Source organism: Schistocerca cancellata, chromosome 1 (assembly GCF_023864275.1).
Source record: "Schistocerca cancellata isolate TAMUIC-IGC-003103 chromosome 1, iqSchCanc2.1, whole genome shotgun sequence".
Lineage (NCBI taxonomy): Eukaryota > Metazoa > Arthropoda > Insecta > Orthoptera > Acrididae > Schistocerca > Schistocerca cancellata.
In genome coordinates this window covers 1,208,461,905-1,208,486,147 of record NC_064626.1, presented here as the reverse complement: position 1 = coordinate 1,208,486,147, position 24,243 = coordinate 1,208,461,905, and the positions used below count along the sequence as shown (strand labels likewise).

The window sequence follows — 24,243 nt, the reverse complement described above, 5'->3', positions numbered from 1 at the left end:
ACTCCAAGGGAAGGGGTGGATTTATTGACGTCATTTATAACACCTTCTGAGGACTTATTGTGTTGTTTCTGAGCAGCAGTGTGTCCAACATTTTTTGTTTCTGAGCAGCAGTGTGTCCAACATTTTTTCCTCTGCAACACATACGAAAATCATTTTGATGCCAATGCTGGGTATCATGGTTATGAGCTCCATCACAGAGGTGTCAAGAAAGTGGGGAGATGTGGGTATGGGGAGGTGTGACGACCCTTTCATGGTGTGACATATACATGGTGGCACTGGGTATAACTGCCATGAAATTTGGTACCAATGTGATATCATTAATTAACCTTACACCTCACATTAACTTCTGAGCTATGGACGTTTTTCACTAGTGTTGAAACCTTGCTGTTTGAAGTGTCACCAAACCTGAGGGTAATGTCTCAGACAGAGCAGTTAGTTTCCAGAATGAGATTTTCACTCTTCAGCGGAGTGTGCGCTGATATGAAACTTCCTGGCAGATTAAAACTGTGTGCCCGACCGAGACTCGAACTCGGGACCTTGGCCTTTCGCGGGCAAGTGCTCTACCAACTGAGCTACCGAAGCACGACTCACGTCCGGTACTCACAGCTTAAAGTTTGGAAGGTAGGAGACAAGGTACTGGCAGAATTAAAGCTGTGAGTACCGGACGTGAGTCGTGCTTCGGTAGCTCAGTTGGTAGAGCACTTGCCCGCGAAAGGCAAAGGTCCCGAGTTCGAGTCTCGGTCGGGCACACAGTTTTAATCTGCCAGGAAGTTTCAGAGCAGTTAGTTGTTAGCCGTTCATGGGCAGAAGGTCTCTCACCGCACCTTTGGCACCTGAGAATGGCATATCTAGTGTGGAAGCAGCAGATCAAATTTCACACTGACAACCTTGCCAGAGCCTCTACAGTCAACACCCTGTCCAGCAGCAGGTACCTTGTGAAATTTCTTCCTGTGACATCACCAAAATCAGCCATGACTGAAAAGAAACCATTAACTAGTTTTGTCATAATCACCCAATAATAAGCAGGCCTGAAAAAAAAAATGAAAATCTTTTACTAGGACTTTGAGTAATTCTTGCTGTGTTCTGAGAGAAGGGACATTTTATACAGAAAATCCTACCCTCATAACTCAAAGAAAGACTCTGTCATCTACTCAACCTATGTCACATCCCCCGTCCATCTCCATGCCGCTTCAGCTTCCAAACCTACATCCCTAGCTCATTCCCTAGTGGACAACCCAATTGCAAGACCCACTCACCTACTGCCGCTTATTGTAGTCCGACTGCAGGCATTTCCCAATCTGTCACCAGCCACATCATATACCAGTTGTGCAGCAGTAACTGAGCTGCATTTTACGTGGATATGACAGCTAACCAGATATCTCGTTGCAAGAATGGCCACTGCCATCTGCCACTAACTCCAGATTTGGCTATGCAGTTGCTGAACATACTGCACAAGACACTAATGAATGACATTCACTTCAGTACCGATGCCATTAAGGGAGAGGGTCAAACTGTGCAACAACTCTTCCCTGACAGTTCCAAATTGGGCATCGCAGCAGTAGCATGCATTAATGACCTTGGTTATGATAAGGGAAATATTAGTCATACAACTCTCCTTAATAAATATCTGCTGTTAGAGAGAAGTAAGCGATGTTCAAATTTTGTCACAATCTAATGAAAAGGAAAGTGATCAAAGGCAGAAATCACATAATATTAATTTCAGCATTTTTTCTAATAGCATGAAGAACATAATGTCATAAAACATGAGTGACATACACTTGGAGCATATTCTTCTGACTGTATGGCACTACGTTAGGACATTAATAAAGTGATTATTATCAGTACTTACAGCAGCAGCTGTTACAAGCCGAAGTAACGGGTTTGCATACTGTGGAACTTTTACCATCACAGTTACCCAATCATTTCCCATCGGCGAAAGCATCACATCATGCAGAAATTTTATTGATGCCTGCATGACAACTGTGTTACCACTTTGCATTTCCATAGTCAGTGTCTGAAAGCAAGCACATATATGATTACACTTATTATATCACAGCAATTTAAGTGTTTTCAATTCACATGATGTTCTCCAAACAAAAATTATGTTTCTATCTTTATCATCCACTAGCCCTTAAAATATTTACTATGGTGTAATCAAGTATTTTCATCATTCCTATTGTGGTAGATCTTAATATACATTGTTATGCAGGTGAATCAAAAGACAATGACAATTTTTGAATTACTCAGAGGTGGTTGTGGAGAGAGAGGGTGCACATTTACATCTAATTTTGGATAAGTTAAAAAAAGGAATAAGTTTAGGCTTTAACATTCCATCAACAATGAGATAATTAGAGAAGAAGCATCTACCTGAATAGGACTACAATGAGGAAGGAAACTAGGGTGTACTTTTCAAAGGTGTCAACTCTGCTTTGATGTTAAGTGATTTGGGGGCGGGAAACTGAAAATCTAAATCCAGACAGGCAGGCAGGCATGCATGCATGCATTCAAACTCAGGTCCCAAAATAGAAGTTCAGTGTTAACCATGGTGTCACTTCTTTGTTGTGGCTATTGAAAATCAAACGAACTTACTTTAATACATCAGCTAACATGATCACAGGTATCATACATTACAAACAATTGCGTAAATGATACTTTTTTTTTTTGCAATTGATGCTGTAGGTGCATCACACAATTGAAGTATCAAGCTAGTCTACAGTCACAAATGGGTGAATAGTCGACAACAATTTACATAGAATGAAGTTTTCACTCTGCAGTGGAGTGTACACTGATGCAAAATTTCATGGCAGGTTAAAACTGTGTGCTGGACCGAGACTCCAACTTGGGACCTATGCTTTTTACATGCAGATGCTCTATAGACTGAGGTGCCAAAGCACAACCCACGACCCATTCTCACACCTTTACTTCCACAAGTACCTAGTCTCCTACCTTCCAAACTTCACAAAAGTCCTCTTGAAAAACTTTAGACACTAACAAGCTCTCCTGGAAGTAAGGACATTGTGGAGATTCTTCCAGAATACATTTTTCACTCTGCAACAGTGTGTGCAATGATATGAGATACTGGCAGAAGTATGGCTGTGAGGATGTTTATGAGTCATGCTTTGGTAGCTCAGTCAGTAGAGCAGTTGTCTACGAAAAGCAAAGATCTTGTGTTTGAGTCTCAGACTGGTACACAGTTTTAACCTGCCAGGAAGTTTCATACCAGTGCACAATCTGCTGCAGAGTGAAAAATTCAGTCTGATAACATCCCCCATGCTGTGGCTACGCAATGTCTCTGCAATATCCTTTCATCCACGAGCGCTAGTCTGCAAGTTTCACAGGAGTACTTTTGTGAAATCTGGAGATGAGGTACTGACAGAAGCAAAGCTGTGAGGATTGCTTGTGAGTCATGTTTGGGTAGCTCAAATGATAGAGCTTGCCTGCAAAAGGCGATAGTCCCGAGTTTGAATTTCGATCCACCACACACTGAACAACTTACATAGCTCAACCAATAAGTTAACAGCCAGGATATTGCTTGTCTGGATTCTGCATCAGTGGAGGCCCGTTAGTCATTAAATGGATACACCACATTTCAGTGTTTCACGGTATCCACAGTGTATATTCTTTGCAAAGCCAAAACAGTGAAATGAATATGAAATGTAAAAATAAAATCCATGTACAGTCTTTTCAATAGCATATTAACTTAACCAATGCACATTTTGAAGAACAGAAATGATGGTCATTCACTAACCCAAATGAAGCTCTCATAATGAAACTATGTTTCAAAATGTACAGCAACAAAATAAATCTGCTATTGAAACTACAGGAAATGTTTCAGCTTTATCACAGGTGTTTTTCTTACATTTCAGCATTATTTACGAGCAGATATTCAGAGAATTCTGTAAAATGTAAGTTCTTATTTTGAATTAAAACTGTGATCACCTTTTGAAAAGTCCTGAAGAGGTTTTCTTTCGCAGCCATTGCTGCTGCATCAGTCTCCTGCTTGACCTTGAAGATCTGTATAAGAGTTTCAGGCACGGCAGTAACAGGCACATTACTGGAACTTCTCATGGCATGTTGCTCACTACCTAGTTCCAATGGCAATCTTGCAGGAGCAGAACTGGCCACAGGACTCTCTGCTGTTATATTTAACAGAACATTAAATCAAAAAGTCAAAGTCTCAAATAACAATAATAGCAAAAAACACATGTACAAAACTAATATGGATAACTATTTGCAGTGAAGAGTGCTTGGGTAGCTCAGCTTCTTCTACAAATAAGAACCTCTTGTGAAAAATGACCATTCATTTCCTTGTAGAAACTGCTACTTGTGTTAGTTAAAAGATATTAGATTAATTTAAAAAAAAAATAGTGTGTGCATAAAAACTGCTGCACCATTCGCTGTTTCCTTATTGGTAGGGACATGAAAAAAATCATTTTATTTTATGGCCAAATTCAGTGCCATTTTTACAAACTTCTGCATTAGTTTTTGCAGAGTTTGGTCCTATTCTTCACCAGATTCAGTGCCATTTTGTTGTCTAATTCCTTTTTCTGACAATATCCCTAAGGTTTTCTTGCCATTTTAATGTCTTTTTTTTTTACCAAATTCAGTATTTTTTCGCCAAATTCAGTGCTGTTTTATGGCGAATTTGGTGTCACTTTTCAGCAAATTTTTTGTCAATGTCACTTATTTTTTGCCAATTTCAATGTATTTTCCAATTTTTGTGCTATTTTTGAAATCACTTGATGGTTCATTAGGTAAGAAATGAACTGTCACTTTAAGATTATACACTGAACCTCAGTCTTGACGATAAAGAGGACCAGATGCAAGTTCAACGTTTAGTAACTATCAGTAACAGCTTATAACATTTTTTCCTGTGGTAAAATGCTTAATTTCATATTATTTCTTAAAAATCACCGATTTTGTGTTACCCCATTAAAAATGCCAATTTTGCTCTATTTTTCGCATTATTGTTTTCACAAAATTTTCCTGTCCCTACTTATTGGGCATACAATTCTAAAATAATCTGCTCTGTGTAACTAAAACATGCATCTGTTTCCAACGGAAAAAAGCACCATCTTTTTCACACCAGGTTCTTATCTGAAGGAAGCATTAGATCTATTCAGAACGGTAAGCCCAATAACAAGGAAACAAAGAAAGGCACAACAATTTTATAAACACAATATATCATTTATGAATTAACCTAATTTTTTATGATTAACAATAGTGTGCCTTTGTATGTGTGTGTGTGTTTTTCCTGCTTCAGAAGGAGGCCTTTCAGCCAAAAGCTAACATGTATAACAGTCCTTACGTTTTGCCTGTCTGCAATTCAGTATCTCCTCTATTCGGCAAGTAGCAATTACCCTTTTCATAATGTTATTCCATCCTGCACTTCCCAATTTTTTAAAGTGATTGTTCTTAGACTAAGGAATGTGAAGTTTTATGAATCTCTTTGATATTACCACCCAAAGAATGGAGTTACTACTTCCACATGCTTTGATTTTTTCCCTTACATGTATTGTCAAATTAATACTGCATATCTGCTATGGTGGGATGTGTGGAATATTAACAGGCTTTAAGTACGAAAGAAAAAAGCTGGGAATATATAAATTGAGTGGAAAGTATTTCACCATAAACAAAAAAGGGCTAAAGTTATTCTAAATGCCACTCAACCCACACAATTAAATGAACAGAAGTTGTTATTAAAAAAGAGAAAAGTCTGTAGTGAAGATGAATGCTATTGCTCTGAACAACCTACTGCCTGTCATACAACTACGATTCATTGTAGAACAAATGTATGCAACTCCTAAATTGCTCCCAGTGGGATCCTGCACAATATTCATGTACTGTTTAGAAGGGAGAGCATCTGTTCTTTAACTCAATCACAGATGGGGGAGTAGTGCTCAAGTTCGGTGATCACAGGCCAGAACAGGTGAAAGTTCAATCACATACTCAGCAAGTCACCTCCTGAAAGACTGTGTCCTTATCACATAAAATAATTATTACACAGAATATACTTATTTGCTGAAGTCTCATTTGTGCCTAGAGTAGTCATGGGATCAATTGAATGCAATGAAATTGGCACCCAAACTGTAACTGAGCTACCATCCTGTTGAACAGTAGCAACTAGGTTGTCCAAATTCTGAGGGGCATCCAATAAGTAATGCAACACTTTTTTTTTCCTTGGCCAGTTTTGGTTGAAAAAAATGTGGAATATGTTGTGGGACATCATGAAATATTCTCGCCTCAGCCTCTATAGTTTTGTGAAGCTCCAGTAGTTGGGGGCGCAATACGTAGCTTTCAAAATGGCGCGCAATACGTAGCCTTCAAAATGGCATCTGTCACGGAGGTGCATTCCAAGCAGAGCATTCTCTTTCATTTCTTTTAGTGGACAACCAGAGCACTGCAAATATTCATAGGCGCTTGCAGAGTATCTGCAGAGACCTGGAAGTGAATAAAAGCACGATGAATCCTTGGGCGAGGCGTCTATCATCATCGCGACAAGGTCACATAACCTTATCTGATCTCCCGTCTGTCTGCCGGCTGCATACCACTGTGACTCCTGCAATGCTTCAATGTGTGGACACACTCATCGAGGCAATCAACAGATAACAATCGAACTCCTTGCTCCTCAACTGGACGTCTCTGTTGACAGTGCTGACACACTCCTCCACCAGTTGGAGTACTCAAAGGTGTGTGCCCGCTGGGTGCCTCAATGCCTGACATAAGACCAAAAGAGCAACGAACGACCACATGTGTGGAACTGCTTGTGTGTTACGAGGCCGATCGTGACAATTTTTTGCCAAACATCGTCACAGGTGATGAAACATGGGTTCGTCACTTTGAAGTGGAAACAAAACAGCAGCCCGTGGAATTGTGCCACACCACCTCTCCTCCAAAGAAAAAGTTTAAAGCCGCACCCTCAGTCAGTACAGTCATGGCAACAGACTTCTGGGACTCTGAAGCTGTTGTTCTATTTAATTTTCTCCCTCACGGTGCAATGATTAACTCCGAAGTGTGTTGTGCTACCCTCAGGAAATTGAAGATACAACTTCGGTGCGTTTGTTGGCACACAAATGCAAACAAACTTGTCCTCCTCCATGACGACACAAGGCCTCACACAAATCTGTGCACCTGAAAGGAGATCACAAAACTTCAATGGAGTGTTCTTTCCTCATCCACCATACAGCACATATCTCGCACATTCCAACTTCCTTGTGTTTGGCTCAATGAAGGATGCACCCTGCGGGAAGCAGTACGTGGATGATGGGGAGGTTACTCGTGCAGCAACACATTTGTTCTTATGCCAACAAATGGAGTGGTGCCATGCGAGCATACAGGTCCTCCCTGCTGCACTGAATGAAGATTATGTTGAAAAATAGGTTTTGTAGCCAAAAGAGTGGGGAGTATTATGGTTACTCTCATTCCTGAATGAAATCAACTTGTTTCAGAAAAAGAAGTGTTACATTAGTTATTGAATGCCCCCCATATATTCTCGCTAGTTAAGATTATATCTGTAGTTTGTTTTATAGTCTCAGAGATAAGATCCTTCATGGAGGTGAAACATGTCAGAAAAATAATGTAGAATATATAAATCAGATTTAATTTTCATTCTTCAGTTCTTAGTTTGTACCCAATACCATCTGCTAAGTAATTAGCGTATAACATGAACAGTAATGATCCTGTTACACTTCCCTGTGACACTCATTGTATGTAGACACATTCCATCCAAGGTGACAGCTGCATCATCCTTGTTAACAAATTACTGATCCAGTTGCAAATCGGCTTGGATAACTCATGGGAATGTATTTTGTTTGGAGAGTGTCCGTGCGGTACTGAATCAAGAGCTTCTTGAAAGTTCAGACATAACGAATCTGTCTGGGAGCTAATGTTACAGCCCGATCTTTTTACACGGCTAGAATTCCTAAGCTAAAAGGTAAGTATTTTTAAATAATTCCTTATGTTTGCACACATTTCGAACACTGCCCAAGCTGTATGGGAACAAATGCTTCATTTGGAAGTGGTACCAGGGGGTAAAAAGGATATTTTCTAAGTTCTGAACTTTCTTGGCAAATTCCATCTGTTAGCCGGAGTGGGACTCGATCCTACAACTTTTGCCTTGCATGGACAGGTGCTCCAAGCACAACTCTCAACCCAACTCCACAGCTTTACTTCCACAAATAGCTCATCTCCTAGTTTCCAAACTTCACAGAAGTTCTCCCGAATACCTTGTCGGACTAGTTTTCCTAGAAGAAATCTGTGGTGAGACAGTTTAGCAACAGCTAAGGGGACTGTTCCCAGAATGAATTTGCTTATTTTGCAACATATTCTGCTGACTGCAGTACCGTAACATCCTTCTGTTGTTAACGCTTTTGATTCTCTCATGTAATATCATTGAATTATGCCTACTTATGTTAGAAAAACTAAGATTTTAAACGAGGGCTAATCAGAAAGTAGGGAACATTTCCATCTGATGCCGCTAGGCGCACGCCGATCGCGTATACTTTGGCATGTGCGTGCTCAGCAGCTCAATCAGCATACATCCGTGACCGCGGGAATGTCTCTGCATGTCTAGTTTTTTCGATATTCAAATTTGAAATGTGCACTGCAATCTAAAATCCCACTAGTTGTGAGGTGCGGTTTGTGATATGGTTTTTATTGGCAAAAAACCTAAAACCTACAGAAATATATCGTGGACTGTGCGAAGTGTACGGGAACAACGTAATGAGTGAATTTTACATCCGGAAATGGTGCATTTGGTTAAAAAATGGCCGAACCAACGTTCATGATGAAGAAAAGAGTGGGCGCCCGAGCATTGTGACTGATGATCTTGTTGCTAAAGTTGATTAAATGATTAGAGAAAACCGTCACTTCACAATAACGGAGCTTTCGTTTTCTTTTCCACAAGTTTCACAGACTTTGTTGTTTGAAATTGTCACTCAAAAGCAGGCGGAACTCCATGCAGGCGTGACACTCTCGCTTAAGTCTCAGGCAGCAGAACTTTATGACAAAGGTCTTTCAAAGCTTGTCCACCGCTATGGTAAGTGCCTCAATCTGTTTGGTGACTATGTGGAAAAGTAGTATGTCAGTCGCTATTTCAGGTGTTTGTAATAAAATGTTTTTCTTGCACTTAGATTATTTATTTATTTATTTATTTATTTATTTTATTTATTTTTTTTTTTTTAATGCCAGAACGCCATCACATACCAGCTTGCACTGGTATGTGGTGGAGACACTTATAATTTATAATGTCATCTCTTTTGGACACCTATGTGCTACTTACAACAATTTTATAAGGCCTGCATGTTATAGGCAACTATTAATATCACCATTGTTTGCCTTGATGTTGTAACCTGTATGCGTCCTAAGATTCGAGGATGGTGGCTTTAGTTTCGCCGAAACCTGTAATCATGGAATAAAAAGAATTCCTGCGATCTTGGCTACCAGTTTATTGTTTTACAAGCATCTAGATTGCTCCCACATGAGCACAATGTGCTCCCTACAAAAGGAACATTACTGTTTACAATGTTTATAAATGAGTTATTAGAAAGCAATGGAAGCTCTTTAAGACTGTTTGCAGATTATGAGATCATCTATATGGGAGTAGCAATGCCAAAAGACAGTATCAATTTGCTGAATGATCTGCAGAGGATTGATGAATGGTGCATACTCTGGCAGTTGACCAGATATGTACGAGGGGCATTTGAGAAGTCCGTGCAAAAATAAAAACTACTTATGTGTTTGGGGTAAACCTTTTTTATTTTTCGACATAGTCTCCTTTTAAACTTATACACTTCATCCAAGGCTATTCTAGTTTGTTGATCCCTTCCGAATAATAGGAATTGTCCAAGTCTGCAAAATAGCTATTAGTCACTGCAATCACCTCCTCGTTTGAATAAAATCTTTGTCCCACCAGCCATTTCTTCAAATTGGGGAACAAATAGGAGTCCAAGGGAGCCAAGTCTGGAGAACAGGGGGGAAGGGAAATGAGTTGGAATCCTATTTCCATTAATTTTGTGACCACAACTACTGAGGTGAGTGCTAGTGACTTGTCGTGATGGAAAAGGACTTTTTTGCGATCCAATCGCCGGAGGTTTTCTTGCAGCTCGGTCCAATAACGATGAATAATATGCACCTGTAATAGTTTTACCTTTTTCCAGATAGTCAGTGAGGATTATCCCTTGTGAATCCCAAAAGACAGTCCGGCCTTTTTTGGTGCAGATTCTCCCTTGGTAACCCATTGTTTAGATTGTTCTTTGGTCTCAGGAGTATAGTAATGTAACCACGTTTCAGCCACAGTGACGAAACAACACTTAAAGTCCTGCGGATTCTTCCTGAACAGCTGCAAACCATCCTTGCAACACTTCACACGATTCTGTTTTAGGTCAAGTATGAGCAATTGCGGAACCCATCTTGCGGATAGCTTTCTCATGTCCAAATGTTTATGCAAAATATTATGTACCCGTTCATTCGAGATGCCCACAGCACTAGCAATCTCACGCACCTTAATTCTTCTGTCATCCATCACCATATCATGGATTTTGTCAATGATTTTTGAAGTAATAACCTCCATAGGGCGTCCAGAACGTTCAGCATCACTCCTGCCCATATGGCCACTCCAAAAATTTTGAAACCACTTATAAACTGTTCTAGTCAAAGGTGCAGAGTCACCGTAATGTTTATCAATCTTCTCTTTAGTCTCCTGAGGCCTTTTGCCTTTTATAAAGTAATGTTTAATCACCACACGAAATTCTTTTTCATCCAGTTTTGGACAATCACTCGACTTCCTTGATTCACACGAATGCCAAACACAAAGAAATAGACCAATATGGCTGAAACTTGGCGTGCGTTCTTTCCAAAGATGCTACTAACTAAACATGACCCCGATAAGGGCAGGTGGTGCCATCTCTTGGACTTTGCACAGACTTTTCAAATGCCGCTCGTAAATAAATGTAACATATTGTGCATGCATAGGAACTGTACAACTACATTATTGATAACAAATTGATGGAAACAGTGTCTACCATAAAATATATATGAGAAACTATCCAGAACGACATTAAGTATGAGGGGCACATAAAACAAATAGCAGGAATAGTGGATGCCAAACATATTCATAGCCAAAATCTTAAGGAAATGTAATTCATCCACAAAGCAAATGACTTGCAAAGCCCTTGTTCGGTTGATTCTTGAATACTGTTCATCAATCTGAGATCCTTATGAGGTAGGACTGACAGAAGAGTGAGAGAAGATATAACGACAAGTGGCATGTTTTGCTATGGAACAGTTTAGTTGGTGCAAGTGTTATAGGGATGCTTAACGAACTCCACTGGCAGACATTAAAAGAGATGTTTTGCGTCATAGAGAGGCTTACTACTGAAATTTCAAGAGAGCATTTTCTGGGAAGAATCGGAAAATGTATTACTCCCTCCTGCACACATCACACGAAAAGACCATGATGAGAAAATTCGAGAAATCAGAGCTAATACAGAGGTTTACCAGTGACCATTCTTCACACATGCCATTCATGAGTCGAACAGGGAACATAGGATCAGCTAGATGTACCCCCTACCACACACCATTAAGTGGCTTGCGTAATATGATGCAGATGTAGATATTACAGAACATGTTATGAGACCCAACTATCAGCAGTGTGTGCTTTCTACGAGTTGCAACCCCTTCCAAGTGAACCATTCCTTTTCATGCAGCTTCCGTTGTGTCTTACACCTGTTCAAAGGTAATGAATGATTAAAAAAAAAAAAAAAAAAAAACTACAGCCTTTGATTCAGTACCACATGGACACCTTCAAAGGAATATACTTTTATATGGAATAGATAAATAGTTTGCAACTGGATCAAGAGTGTTTTGACATGTTTTAAAGATTTTGCAGGTGATGCCATTATCTATAATGATATTCTGATAAAAACTGCAGGCAAAGCCAGTTTAATATCATAAAAACATCAGCTTCATGCATGCATTGTCAACTAACTTGTAACAGAGAGAAATGCAAAATTGTGTACTACATAAAACACGAAAGCATGGTACCACTTAACTGCAGAATTAATGCGTCGCAACTAAAGTCAATCAAGTCATCCAAATATTTGAGAATAACAATGATCACATAGGCTCAGGTGAATGTACAGCTGGTAGCAAACTTTAGTTCATTGTAGGATATTAGAGAAATCCTATCAGCCTATAAAGAAGATTGTTTACAGAACTCTTGCAAGATCCATTCTAGAATACTGTTTCAGTACGTGGTACCCATACAAAACAGTAATTACAAGAGATTTTGAATGAATGGAAAGAAAGGCAGCACAAATGGTCACATGTGTGTTTTATCCACATGAGAGCACCACAGAAATGCTGAAAAAAGTGAACTGCCAGATGCTTGAATATAGATATCTTTTACCCCATAAAAGCCTGCTTATGAAGTTTCAAGAGCTAGTATTAACTGAGAAATCTACGTATACACTAAAGCCCTCTGTGTATTGCTCCCGCTGGAACAGGCAGGCAAAATTCAACTAATTACACTGCACAGAAGGCAGTCATTCTTCCCACAGTAAATTCAAGTTTGTCTGCAATAGAGATGGTACACAAAACAATTCTACAGCCCTCACTTAAATGCTGCTGACTTGTTTGGGATCCATCTCAGGCCAAACTAAAGCTAGTCACTGAGCATGATCAAAGAAGGACAATGATGGTAAAGGCTTGTCTGACCAGCAAAAAGAGTTTAATAGACACGGTGAAATTTCTTAATTGGCAGATTCTATACATTTCATGAAGACATGCTCAGAAAATTCGAAGACCAAGCTTTCAGGACAAACTATGAATATTCTTCAGCCTCTTATGCATTGATCCCATAGAGTTTGTTTGTACAAGATTAGATTAACAACAGCTAGCACAGAGGAATATAGTCAGTCATTCTTCCCAAACTACATCTGTTAATGAAACGAGGGAAAAACATTAATAAGTGGAATGATTAAAAAGTAATTGGAATTTTTTAATTTTGTAGGCTTTATGCATCTGATTTTCAATTTTTTTTTTATCTTGTGATACCCTTGTTCCTGAAATACATTTGCATTTTCAGCTGTTCTAGATATTTAGTCCTTGTTCCTGAAATACATTTGCATTTTCAGCTGTTCTAGATATTTAGTTTGTTGCTGACAGTTGAAAATGTTATATGTATTGTCGAGTGCTTGGTGAATTTTTACTTTAGAAAAAGATGGATCAAAGGATGTGTGTTAAATTTTTACCTGAAAACTGAAACGAAATGAAGCACCACATTCAAAGTGTTGACTATGGCTTTTCGTGAATCTACTATGAGTAAGACGAGTTCATGAGTGGTATAAACATTTCAAAGTGGGTCAAGAAGACTGTGAAGACGAAGACTTCCCTGGATACCCTAGCACAGCAATTACTGACAACACAGAAGAAGTAATGAAACTAGTTTTGGAAAATCACTGAATCACCATCAGAGACATTGGTACATCCTTGGGCTCATGCCGAGCTATATTTTGGATATTTTGGGCACAAAACGTGTAGCAAAAATATGAGGAGTGATCAAGAAGTAATGGGAATTTTTTAATTTTCTAGGCTTTATATATCCAACTTAAAATTTTTTTATGTTGTTGGTACACATGTTCCTGATGTGTGTTTGATTTTCAGCCGTTTTGAATATTTAGTTTGTTGTTGACAGCTAAAAAAGTTATATGTACTGTCAAGTGATTGGTGAATTGATTCCAAATTGTTAAATTTCAACCAAAAACAATGCCGCATAGACATTACTCAGGAATTGCTGAATGAAACTGATAATGACCCAGAACTTCTAAAGAACATGTGACAAAACATGGGTATATGTGTAGGACTTCAAACCAAGTCCCAACTGTCTCAATGGAAACAGCCTGAAGGGGGAGGGGGGGGGGGGGGGGGGGGAAGAGAGAGAGAGAGAGAGAGAGAGAGAGAGAGAGAGAGAGTTTCAATCATATGTGAAGGTTTTCTCACTATTTTCTGTGATTACGATGGGGTAGTGCATCATGAGTTTTCACCTTACCGTCTTACAGTTAATACGGAATACTGCCTGGAAGTTATGCGCCATTTGCGTGAATCAATTTGAAGAAAACTAACAGAGCTGTGGCAAAAGCATTTGTGGATATTTAATCCCAATAATGCTTCCACTCACACCACAATGCTTGCTTGTGCTTTTCTGGCAAGAAACAAAACCACTGAGTTGCCTCAGTCACCGTATTCACCAGACAAAGTTCACGGCGACTTCTTTCTATTCCAGAGGCTGAAGAGAGCCATGAAAGGACTTTGTTTTGCCACCATTGAGGAGATAGAAACAGAACTGCTGAAGGAGATGAACAATGTAACAAAAAGTGAGTTCCAGCAGTGCTTCCAAGATTGACAAAGTGCTGGCACAAGTGTATTATATCTGAGGTGGATTACTTTCAAGGGGAAAAAAATGGTGGTGATCATGATGAATAAATAAGATTTTTTAAGAAAACTAAAAATTCCTGTTAATTTTTTATCACACCTGTTAGATGGGACAATATGAAGTACCCTCTGGCATGTACTTCATAGGTGTTAAAAGAGCATATGTGTGTGGGTGTAGGCAGGTACAGATCTTTGTTACAGTCTTCATCAAGGAAGCAACTGAGTAGAATTATTAAGGAGTAACCTAAGTGCAGGAAAAAATTTAAGTTGCATGTGTAATCAAAATGGCAATGTCTAGTAACAAGTGAAAAAATAACAAAATAAATACAATAAAAACTGTAAACAATTCACTTGCTTGTTTTAAGGAAGAGAAAAGATGCACCATTATAGTTTTCCTCCATTAAACAAAGCACACAGATTCAACAGGATTAAAATAATTATCTACATGGAATTAAATAGTTTTTAAAACACAAATTAAAATTACCTGGAAACGAGGGCTGCTCTAGATGAAGCACTTGCACCAGTATGTGCCCTCCGTGAGCACCCCGCCTGTGCTGCACTTCCACCAGCTGAGCCATGTAGCTTTTGTCCAGCACAGCTTCAGCCACTTGAGCAGGATCCACTGCCACTGCCAAGTCCAATTTATTGAGCAGTTTGCTGGAATATTTACATGATTATTTATGCCAGAATTGAAAAAACTTCAAAACCAATGCATTTTAAAACTAGCCTTATGCCCTTATAGTCTGCTCAGATTTTTTTTTCCTCCTTTAATCAAATTTGAATGTTGTTACACCCAAAGCACATGTGTGAATCTACATATTATAAAGTAGTTAGTAACCATTTACATGGTTGCCAGTTTTGCATAATGAAAGTGTTCCAATGGGTTTAATTTCACATAGCGACTTAAGCAAAGGGACAAATCAAATAAGTGCTTCTATAGTTATTAGTGTCAGTATTACTCCAGGTACTGATTCTCTCATCTGAAATGGATATTCCTGCATATGGAATCACATTTAAACATGGTATTCGTTTTTGTCAGTAATGATTAGTTTTTGTGGAGGTTTGTTCCATCTATGCAGCTAATTGAAGGCAGTTTGTTTATTGCTATAAGCATTTCACTTCTTTTATTTGTGAAGGATTGTCAATGGTGATTTCCATTGCTGTTAGCCCATATGTGTGGCCCTGGAGATGTTTCATTAGTCTCCATGTTCCAGTTGACCAGTTTCTGGTGTTCTCTCATCCACATTTGATTCAATACATCACTTGGACTTTACATTTTTCTTGATTGGTTTGCACAATAATTGCAACAAAAATGACTTTGTAAACATATATCAGACCTACTGAAAAATTAATGTATTAAAACAGTTTTTTTCCTATGCAAGTCTGTCAAAGCAAATTGGTCATGGTGACTGTTAAAAATCTTTCACTGATTTAGATTTGCAAAAACTTTTCAATTTTTCATGCTAATTAAGGCCACAGAAACACGGTCTTTTCCCAGAGTACTTCTGGCCAAAAAACTACCCTGCATTCATAATGAAATATTTTCATTAAAAACAGTAAACCAGTCAGGACATTTTCTTTTATATATAGAGATACCACAGTAGTTTTTATAGTGATTCTTAGATTTCCTTCTGCTTTCTGTAAACCAATAGGCCATGAAGTTTGTTCTGTGTAATAGACCTTTTTAATAAGTATGACTACTAAAAAACAATAGCCTATAAAAATTTCTATCACACTTTACTGCAATATTAATGGATTAGGTAGCTCAAATTCCAATGTGATCCATAGTCAAAGAGTCACCCTTATCATTGGTGATAGACAGATACAAGCTGGTGGGACCCTCTGATCCTGGGATCCAAGCATTCTGGCCTCCCTTTTTAACCTTCCCCAACATAGCCCTCTTTCCTTCTAAGAGTTACGAAAGCTCAGATGTTTCCTTTAATTCTAGATGTGGCTACTGGCTGTACCATTTTAGTAGGCCATTTCTGATAGGGTGTAAATATTTTAGGAGTAAATGAGACTACTCACTGAAAAGCAGAGGTGTTGAGTTGTCAATAGGGACATACAAAAAAAAAGAAGGCTTGCTAGATTTTGGCATACACGTTTTCCCCATCTGGAGTGTACACACACACACACACACACACACACACACACACACACACACACACACACACACACACACACACACACAACCTCTATGCTCCTACATAGATCCGGCTGCACACACGGTGCCAGGACTGCAGTTCAACATGTGGGCAATGGTGGGATGGGGTGGCAGGACGGAAGGAGAGGTAGCAGGAAGGGGCTTTAGGAATGGGTAGCTAGCAGTTTGGAGGGAGGCAGGAAGATTGTTAAGGGGTGAGAAGACTGTTTGTTGGCTAGGAAAGCAGGTGGGACAGTCCACAGGTTCATGGGCAAGACATGTGGGCACATGTGTTAGAGCTGGGGAAGTGGCACACGAGTAAAGTGATGCGGAGATGTGAATGTGGAGGGTGTGACAAGACAGAAGAAAGCAAAACCGCTGGGTGGAGGGTGTGGGGTCAGTGGGTTAATGGAGACTGAGGAGGGTAAAGTGAGCATAGGAGGTTTTGCAAGGGTAACTCCCATCTGGGTAGTTCAGAAAAGCTGCTGGTGGAGAGAAGGATCCAGATGACCTATGCTGTGCAGCAGCCACTGAAGACCAGCATGTTGTGCCTAGCTGTGCCCGTGCCACCAGCTGGTCAATCTTGTTCTTGTCCACTGTCTGGCATTGGCTGTTCATTCTGGTGGATATCTGGTTAGTTGTTAGACAGACATGAAGAGCTGTGCAGTGATTGTAGCAGAGTTGGTGTACGACACGGCTGGTTTCACAGGTGGGATAGGATAAGGCTGTGACAGGACTGGAGTAGGAAGTGCTGGGTAGGTGCATTGGGCTGGTCTTGCATCTACGTCTTCCACAGGGATATGACCCCTATGGCAAGGCAATGGAAATGGGAATGGCATAAGGAGGGACCTAATCATCCTCCCAGCAAACAAACCCTCCATCACTGTTGTGTTGAACTGCAGTGACTGCCTGACAGATGGCTTCTGCCAACTGTCTGACTCCTCCATCTACCAACTCTGTCATAGTGCTCCCATCCCAGAAGTCTAGCATAACTTACCATCCCAGAACCTCTCCCCTGAGTCCATCTCCCTCTTCACACCCACCTTCAACATGCTACCTAAAATCCATTAATCCAACAATCCTACTTGCCCCATTGTAGCTGATTACTGTGTGCCTACTGAAAGAATTTCCGCTCTTGCTGACCAACACCACCAACCCATTGCTCAAAATGTAGTTCTCATATCAAAGATAATAATCACTTCCTTCACCATCTACCATCCTCATCCCTTTAGCTCCTTGATCCCAACATGTCACTGCTGATGTAACCTTCCTACACATCAATATCCCTCATGTCCATGGCCTTGCCACCATTGAACTTTCTCTCTCCCAATGTCCCCAAGACCACTACTTCATTTCACACAGAACTTGCCAACTATATCCTGACACACAACTACTACTTTGTGGTGAAGATATATTTACAAACCACGGCACAGTCATGGGCACCCGTATTGCACCCTCCTATGACAACCTTTTTTATGGGCCATCTAGCAGATCCTAGACTCCCAAAATCTTCAAGATCCGGACTCCATGCCAAGACACCCTAGCCTCATTCCTGCACAACCTCAACACCTTCTCTCCCATCTGCTTCACCTGGTCCCCTTCAACCTAATGCGCTATCTTCCTGGACCTTGACTTACACCATTTTGATGGCTGCACCCACACCTCTCTCCATATCAAACATACTAACTACCAATAGTACCTGCATTTCCACAGTAGTCATTGCTTCCACACCAAAAAATTCCCTCCCATACAGCCTGGCCAGCCGTGGATGGCATATCTACAGTGAATGACAACTTCCTTGCCCAGTATGGTGCAGTTTTCATGAGGGCCTTCACAAACAGGCACTATTCTCCAAACCTAATCCACAAACAGATTTCCAGTGCCATATTCTCACACATCCCTAATCCTCTGACAACCCTCAAGAAACAGATACAAATGAATGATCCCCTCCATCACCAAATATCACCCTGGACTGGAACAACTGAACCATATCTTTGCCAGGGTTTTGGTTATCTGTCATTCCACCTTTAAATGAGGACTATCCAACTCAGGATCTTTCCTACCCCTCCTAGAATGAAGTTCTGTCGCCCACCCAACCTACACAACATCCAGTCCATCCCTACGCCACTCCCGCTCCCACCACCTTGCCACAGGTATCATAACCCTATGGAAGACTTAGGTGCAAGTCCTGCTCAAGGCATCCATTCAGCACTTCTCACTGTAGTCTTGTCACAGGCATATCCTATCCTATCAGAGGCAGAGCCATCTCTGAAAGTAGCCCTGTAGTATACCAACTCTACTGCAATCACTACACAGCTTTTTACGTCGGCATGACACCAGCCAAACTGTGGTCAAGAACAAGTCAATCACCCAGTGGTACAACATGCAGCTGGGCACAACATACCCAATTTCAATGGCTGTTTCACAGCCCGGGCCATCTGACTCCTTCCCTCCATCACCAGCTTTACTGAATTATGCAGATGGGAGTTGCAACACAGGCTTCATTTCAGTAACCCTCCTGGCCTTAACCTCTGTTAGCCCACTGTCCCTACACTCTCCATTCAACACTTTCCCCTTACCCTACCACCCCCTTCCAATTCATGTCTCTATGTCATTTTAGCCATGCGCTGCTTCCCCTGGCTCCAATACATGAGCCCACATCGACTGGCTCTGTCCAAGCCACTAGCTAATCATCCATAACCCCTCTTCCTGCCTCCCGCCACTAACCCCCCCCCCTCTACCCACCCCACCATCTGACAAACCCCTTCCCATCCTCATCCACCAGCTGAACCACAGTCCTGGCATGCGACCAGCTTCTACTTTCCAGTGAGTGGTCTCCTTTACTCTTGAAGTATTGGCAGCACGAAGTCTTTTGCCTCCTGAAGGCAAATTTGTTAAAATTATACATACATATGGTGAAACATTATTGATATTTCTTCCTTCAAGCATAAAACATATTTACAAAACTTGGTAAAGACCACAGTCAAAACATGATTTGAAATAACAGCAATCCTGCAAGAACCAGAAACTGATTGCATGTTGCATATTTTAAATCAAACCTGGCTCTTTTCAAACATCCAAGGGTACATGACCAATAAAAAATCAATGCAATGGTGCTACAAAGTTCAATTCCTAATTTTCATTGACCTCTTTATCTGCATATTGCTTAATTTAATAATTATGCCATGAGTGGTAAAATAGCAGTTGTTGCAGGTATCAAGAGTAACACCTTTTTAGGGTAGGGAGAACACAAAGAAATCAACTTTTAAAAGAAGTGAGGATTGAAAAACATTCCGTTTGAGAAGGAAACTAAATAACATTGTTTGAGCTTACTGCAGCAGTACACAGTGCTGTTTTAATTGAAAATTATATCTGTCAGTGTGAAACGCCACCTATTCTTATTTTGTCACAATATTTGAGAACTGAGGAGTAAAATAATTGAACTATTTATTTGCAATGATGAATTAAGAGAATTAAGAATCAAGCGGACATAATCTGCCTTACTGAACATCATGTGGACACTGGTAAAGCTATGTTATGTTTTACAAAATTTAGGTTAATATCTTACTTCTGTAGAATCAAAATGGAAAAAGGAGGAGTTGTCCCATTCATCATCATAAATTATAATAAATTTAAGAACTTAGATATTAATCAACTTTGCTTGGAGAAGCAAAAGGCAGCATGTGCAGCAGAGATAAAATTACATAACAGTCCTTCACAATAGTAAATGTATACCAAGCACCTTCAACCCTGTGAAAGCCTCTTCATCCCGAAGTAGCCACTGCAGTCTGCATCCATTTGAAGCTGCTAACTTTTTTCAAGCCTTGGCCTCCCTCCACAATTTTTACACTCCACCCTTCTCCTCCATTTCCAAACTGATGATTCATTGATGCCTCAGGATATGTCCTATCAACCAATCCCTTCCTTTTCTCACATTGTGCCAAGTACACCGATGCAAAAAAATTCGCAAGGCCAAAAAATAATTAATTTATAGTAATGAAATTTTGGGATTATATTTGTTCAGGTAACGTATTTAACTGATTAACATTGCAAGATCACAGGTTAATGTACGCACAAGGTAAGCCATTGTAAACGTGAAATGCAGTTACATTAATAACCAGGGTAACTGCCAGGTTGTTGAATGCAAGCATGCAACATGCATGCATTATTTTGTACAGGTGCCGGATGTCAATCTGTGGGATGGAGTTCCTTGCCTGTTGCACTTGGTTGAGGATGATGCTAGAGTTGTCGTTCAATGGTGTCCCATATGCACTCAATGTAAACATGTCTGGTGATCATGAGGCCAAGGCTCTGCAAAGCATGGTGAGTTACGACAGCCGTATGTGGGAGAGCATTAAGCTGCTGGAAAATTCCCCCTGGAGAGCTGTTCTGGAATGACAACACAATAAGTCAAATCATCAGTGCAAATTTGCAATCAGAGTGCATGTGATAACAACAAGCTTGCTCCTGCTTTAATACGAAATTGCACCCCAGACCATAACTCTAGATGTGGGACCAGTTTGTCTGTCACACAGTCAGGTTGGTTGAAGGCCCTCAAATGGCCTCCTCCTAACCAACATGCAGCCATCACTGGCACTGAGGCAGAACAAGCTTTCATCATAAAACACAACAGACTTCCACCTTGCCCTCCTATGAGCTCTCGCTTATCACTATTTAAGTCACAAATGACAGTGGTTTGGGGTCAGTAGAATGCACGCTACAGGGCATCTGGCTCTGAGCTGTCCCTGAAGTAACCGATTTGTAATAGTTCACTTTGGCACAGTGCTGCCAACCACTGCTCAAATTGCTACTGCAGATGCACTATTAAGTGCCACAGTTGTATGTCACCCAAGATTGTCTCCCCTCTCAATAGTGCCACCACATGGTAGTTTTCTTGCGATTGTACATTCTCATGACCACCACTGCCAGCAACCGTACAATCCCTACATCCCTACCAAGTCTTTTGCAGCACAGCAGAAGGAACCTACTAGCCCTATTACACAACTTAGTTCAAACTCTGTGAGCACTTTATAACGGTGTCTTTGTCACCTTGAACTTGTTCTTGACTAACAACAACTCACCACATCGAATCTCAAAGGTAACTAACTCTCATGACCATTATAGCATGTATAAAATGCCCTTTGGCTTGCATCATCAGTGGCACTACTAGCACCTATCTTATGTGGGGGGCGCAAAATTTTAATAGACATATTTTACAAGTGGAAACATGCCTACCAGCTTTTGTTTGTCGCACAGCTCCTTCTTGGTGTTGTGACTGTTTTTTCCATCTGTGTATTTCCTTTCTCTCCAATTGTGATTCAGTACCATCTCACTGACCTGCCTATCTAATATTCAGAATTCTTCAGTAACATTAATTTTGAAAGGCTTCTATTCTCTTCATGTCTGAACTGTTTACCAACTGGTTCAGTTATGTACAAGGCTACACTCTGGATAAATACCTTCAGACAAGACTTAGAAGCACCTGAATTCATATTCGATGTTAACAACTTTCTCTTATTGAGAAAGTATAACAATATTATGAAAAGGACAGTTGCCACTCACTGTATAGTGGAGATGATGAGTAGCGGATAGACATAACAAAAAGACTGTCACAATATAAGCTTTCATACATTTTCAAAAAAGGTCTTGTTGGACAAAAGATTATATTGAGAAAGTCTTTTTGTTGTGCCTATCTGCAACTCAGCAGCTCCACTATATGGTGAGTGGCACAATATTGTTACATTCCATCCTGGATTTTCCACTGTCTTATTAAGAAATGCTTTTTTGCTATTGCCAGTCTGCATTTTATACCCTCTCTGAAACATCTACTACTTTTAGTGTCTCATTTGCTAATCTATTTCCATCATGATTGCCATACATAATTCAACTACATTCCAACATACATACTGAATAACATCAAGCATCTCCTTCGACCATGTCTCAGTCACTTACCAATTGTTTTTAATGTACAGGTTGCCCAGAAGAAAGGGTTCTAATATTTACAGTGGATGTAGTATCCAACAAGGGAAGAAAAAAAGTTCCTAAAAACACCTCATACCTTTTAAGATCTAGTCTATTACCATTACCGTCAATGATCACCTGTTTGTGCACTATTCTTCACAACATGTGCTCAATGTGACACCATTACTGTCAATGGTCACCTGTTTCTGCACTATTTTTCACAACATGTGCTCGATGTGACCGCCATCCACTGCAATGTAGCCTACCACTGTATGTCACATGGAAACCTGCATTCATTGGAACATCACTGGTTGTTGCCAGATTGCATCACACTCTTCTTACTGTATTCGCCTCATTTATGGGGACTGCATATACATGCCTCCAAAGCCAAACAACTATAAGGTTAAGGTCATGAGAACAGGCAGGCCAAGGTACTGGCCCTCCCAGACCAATCCATCGCTCCTGAAAGACTCGTGTTAGGTGTTGTCTCACCCGAAGCCGAGAATGGACCGGTACCCCATCATGCGCATACCACATTCAGTGTCTTTCATGTAATGGCACATTCTCAAACACAGGCAATTGGTTCCAAAGGATGTGATAGTACCTAGCACCATTCAATGTGTTATGCAGTAGACTAGGGATCTAGGGTGTCCATGTGGACACCTCCCCAAATGTTGATATTAAGTGTGTGCCGGTGTCAACTCTTTTCAAGTGCATGTGGGGTGGCATCAGCCCATACATGCATAATATGGCAATTTACAACATCATCTCTCGTGTACCCTGCCTTGTCAGTAAGCAGCACCTTTGCCGTGACCTGTAGATCAAGGGCACACATTGGGAGAACTTACTGGCAGAATTGCAAACTGGTGGGCCAATCATGTGGCAGCAGAGCTTGGACTCTCTGCAGATGGTAGGCATAGAGCAACTGTTCATGGAGGGCTGTCCAGACTACAGACTTAGCAACACCTTCTGCGGCAGCTATTCTTTAGACACCCATTCCAGGGTTGACCTCCACATCCTCTAATACCCATTATTCTGTATCGGGTGTGTAAATTGTTCATGGTCTGTCGGAATCCCAGTTCATGGTGCAAAGGATCCCATTTCCAAAAGTCATCAGAAAAGGGTACTAAACACCTTTATAAATGGTGTACGGTATTGTGTTATTTGACAACATACAGGTTACATGCCCATAGGCTGCTTCCATCTGCTTGCCCATGGTAGAAGACCATATCTACCATCTCTTGTGTTGAATAGTAGCCCTCCACTGGGAGCTGTACATCCAGTATTGGACATGGAAACAAATTGCAGAAATGTTCTGCAGTGTCACAAGAAACATTGAGCCATATGAACACTACAGGTACACCAGATGAGAACAACATACTGGACCAAAAACCTATATACTGTAGTACACTGTGGAATACTATACGTGTTCTTGCATTGGGCACATGCTTTATACCACTGCAAACATATTGTGTTGCATAAGTATCTAGTACATACGCTGTTTCCTTATTTGTTTTGTGCCAAAGTGCTCTGCGTGCAAGATTGCTCCTCATACACATGTAGGTCATAACTCTGAAGCTATGAGGTTTACAGAAATGTTTATTATATCATCTGTAAATGTTGAAACCTTTTCTAGACACACTATGGATTTTTTAAAAAACTCTTCCAGTAAGGATTTATTGCAGTCAGTAACATTATCATTCAACTCA

The 24,243-nt window shown here is 40.4% G+C and overlaps 1 protein-coding gene across 5 annotated transcripts in view; it reads right to left on the bottom strand.

Annotated features, from left to right (window-relative positions):
* LOC126094616 (integrator complex subunit 1) overlaps positions 1-24,243 on the bottom strand; it is a 301,226-nt gene that overhangs the window by 68,988 nt on the left and 207,995 nt on the right. For all 5 annotated transcript variants that reach the window (XM_049909116.1, XM_049909125.1, XM_049909100.1 and 2 more), the window contains exons 23-25: positions 14,915-15,087; positions 3,940-4,136; positions 1,850-2,014 (exon numbers count right to left, since the gene is read on the bottom strand). In XM_049909116.1, coding sequence (XP_049765073.1) covers positions 1,850-2,014; positions 3,940-4,136; positions 14,915-15,087 — 535 coding nt within the window. The remainder of the gene's footprint in view (positions 1-1,849; positions 2,015-3,939; positions 4,137-14,914; positions 15,088-24,243) is intronic.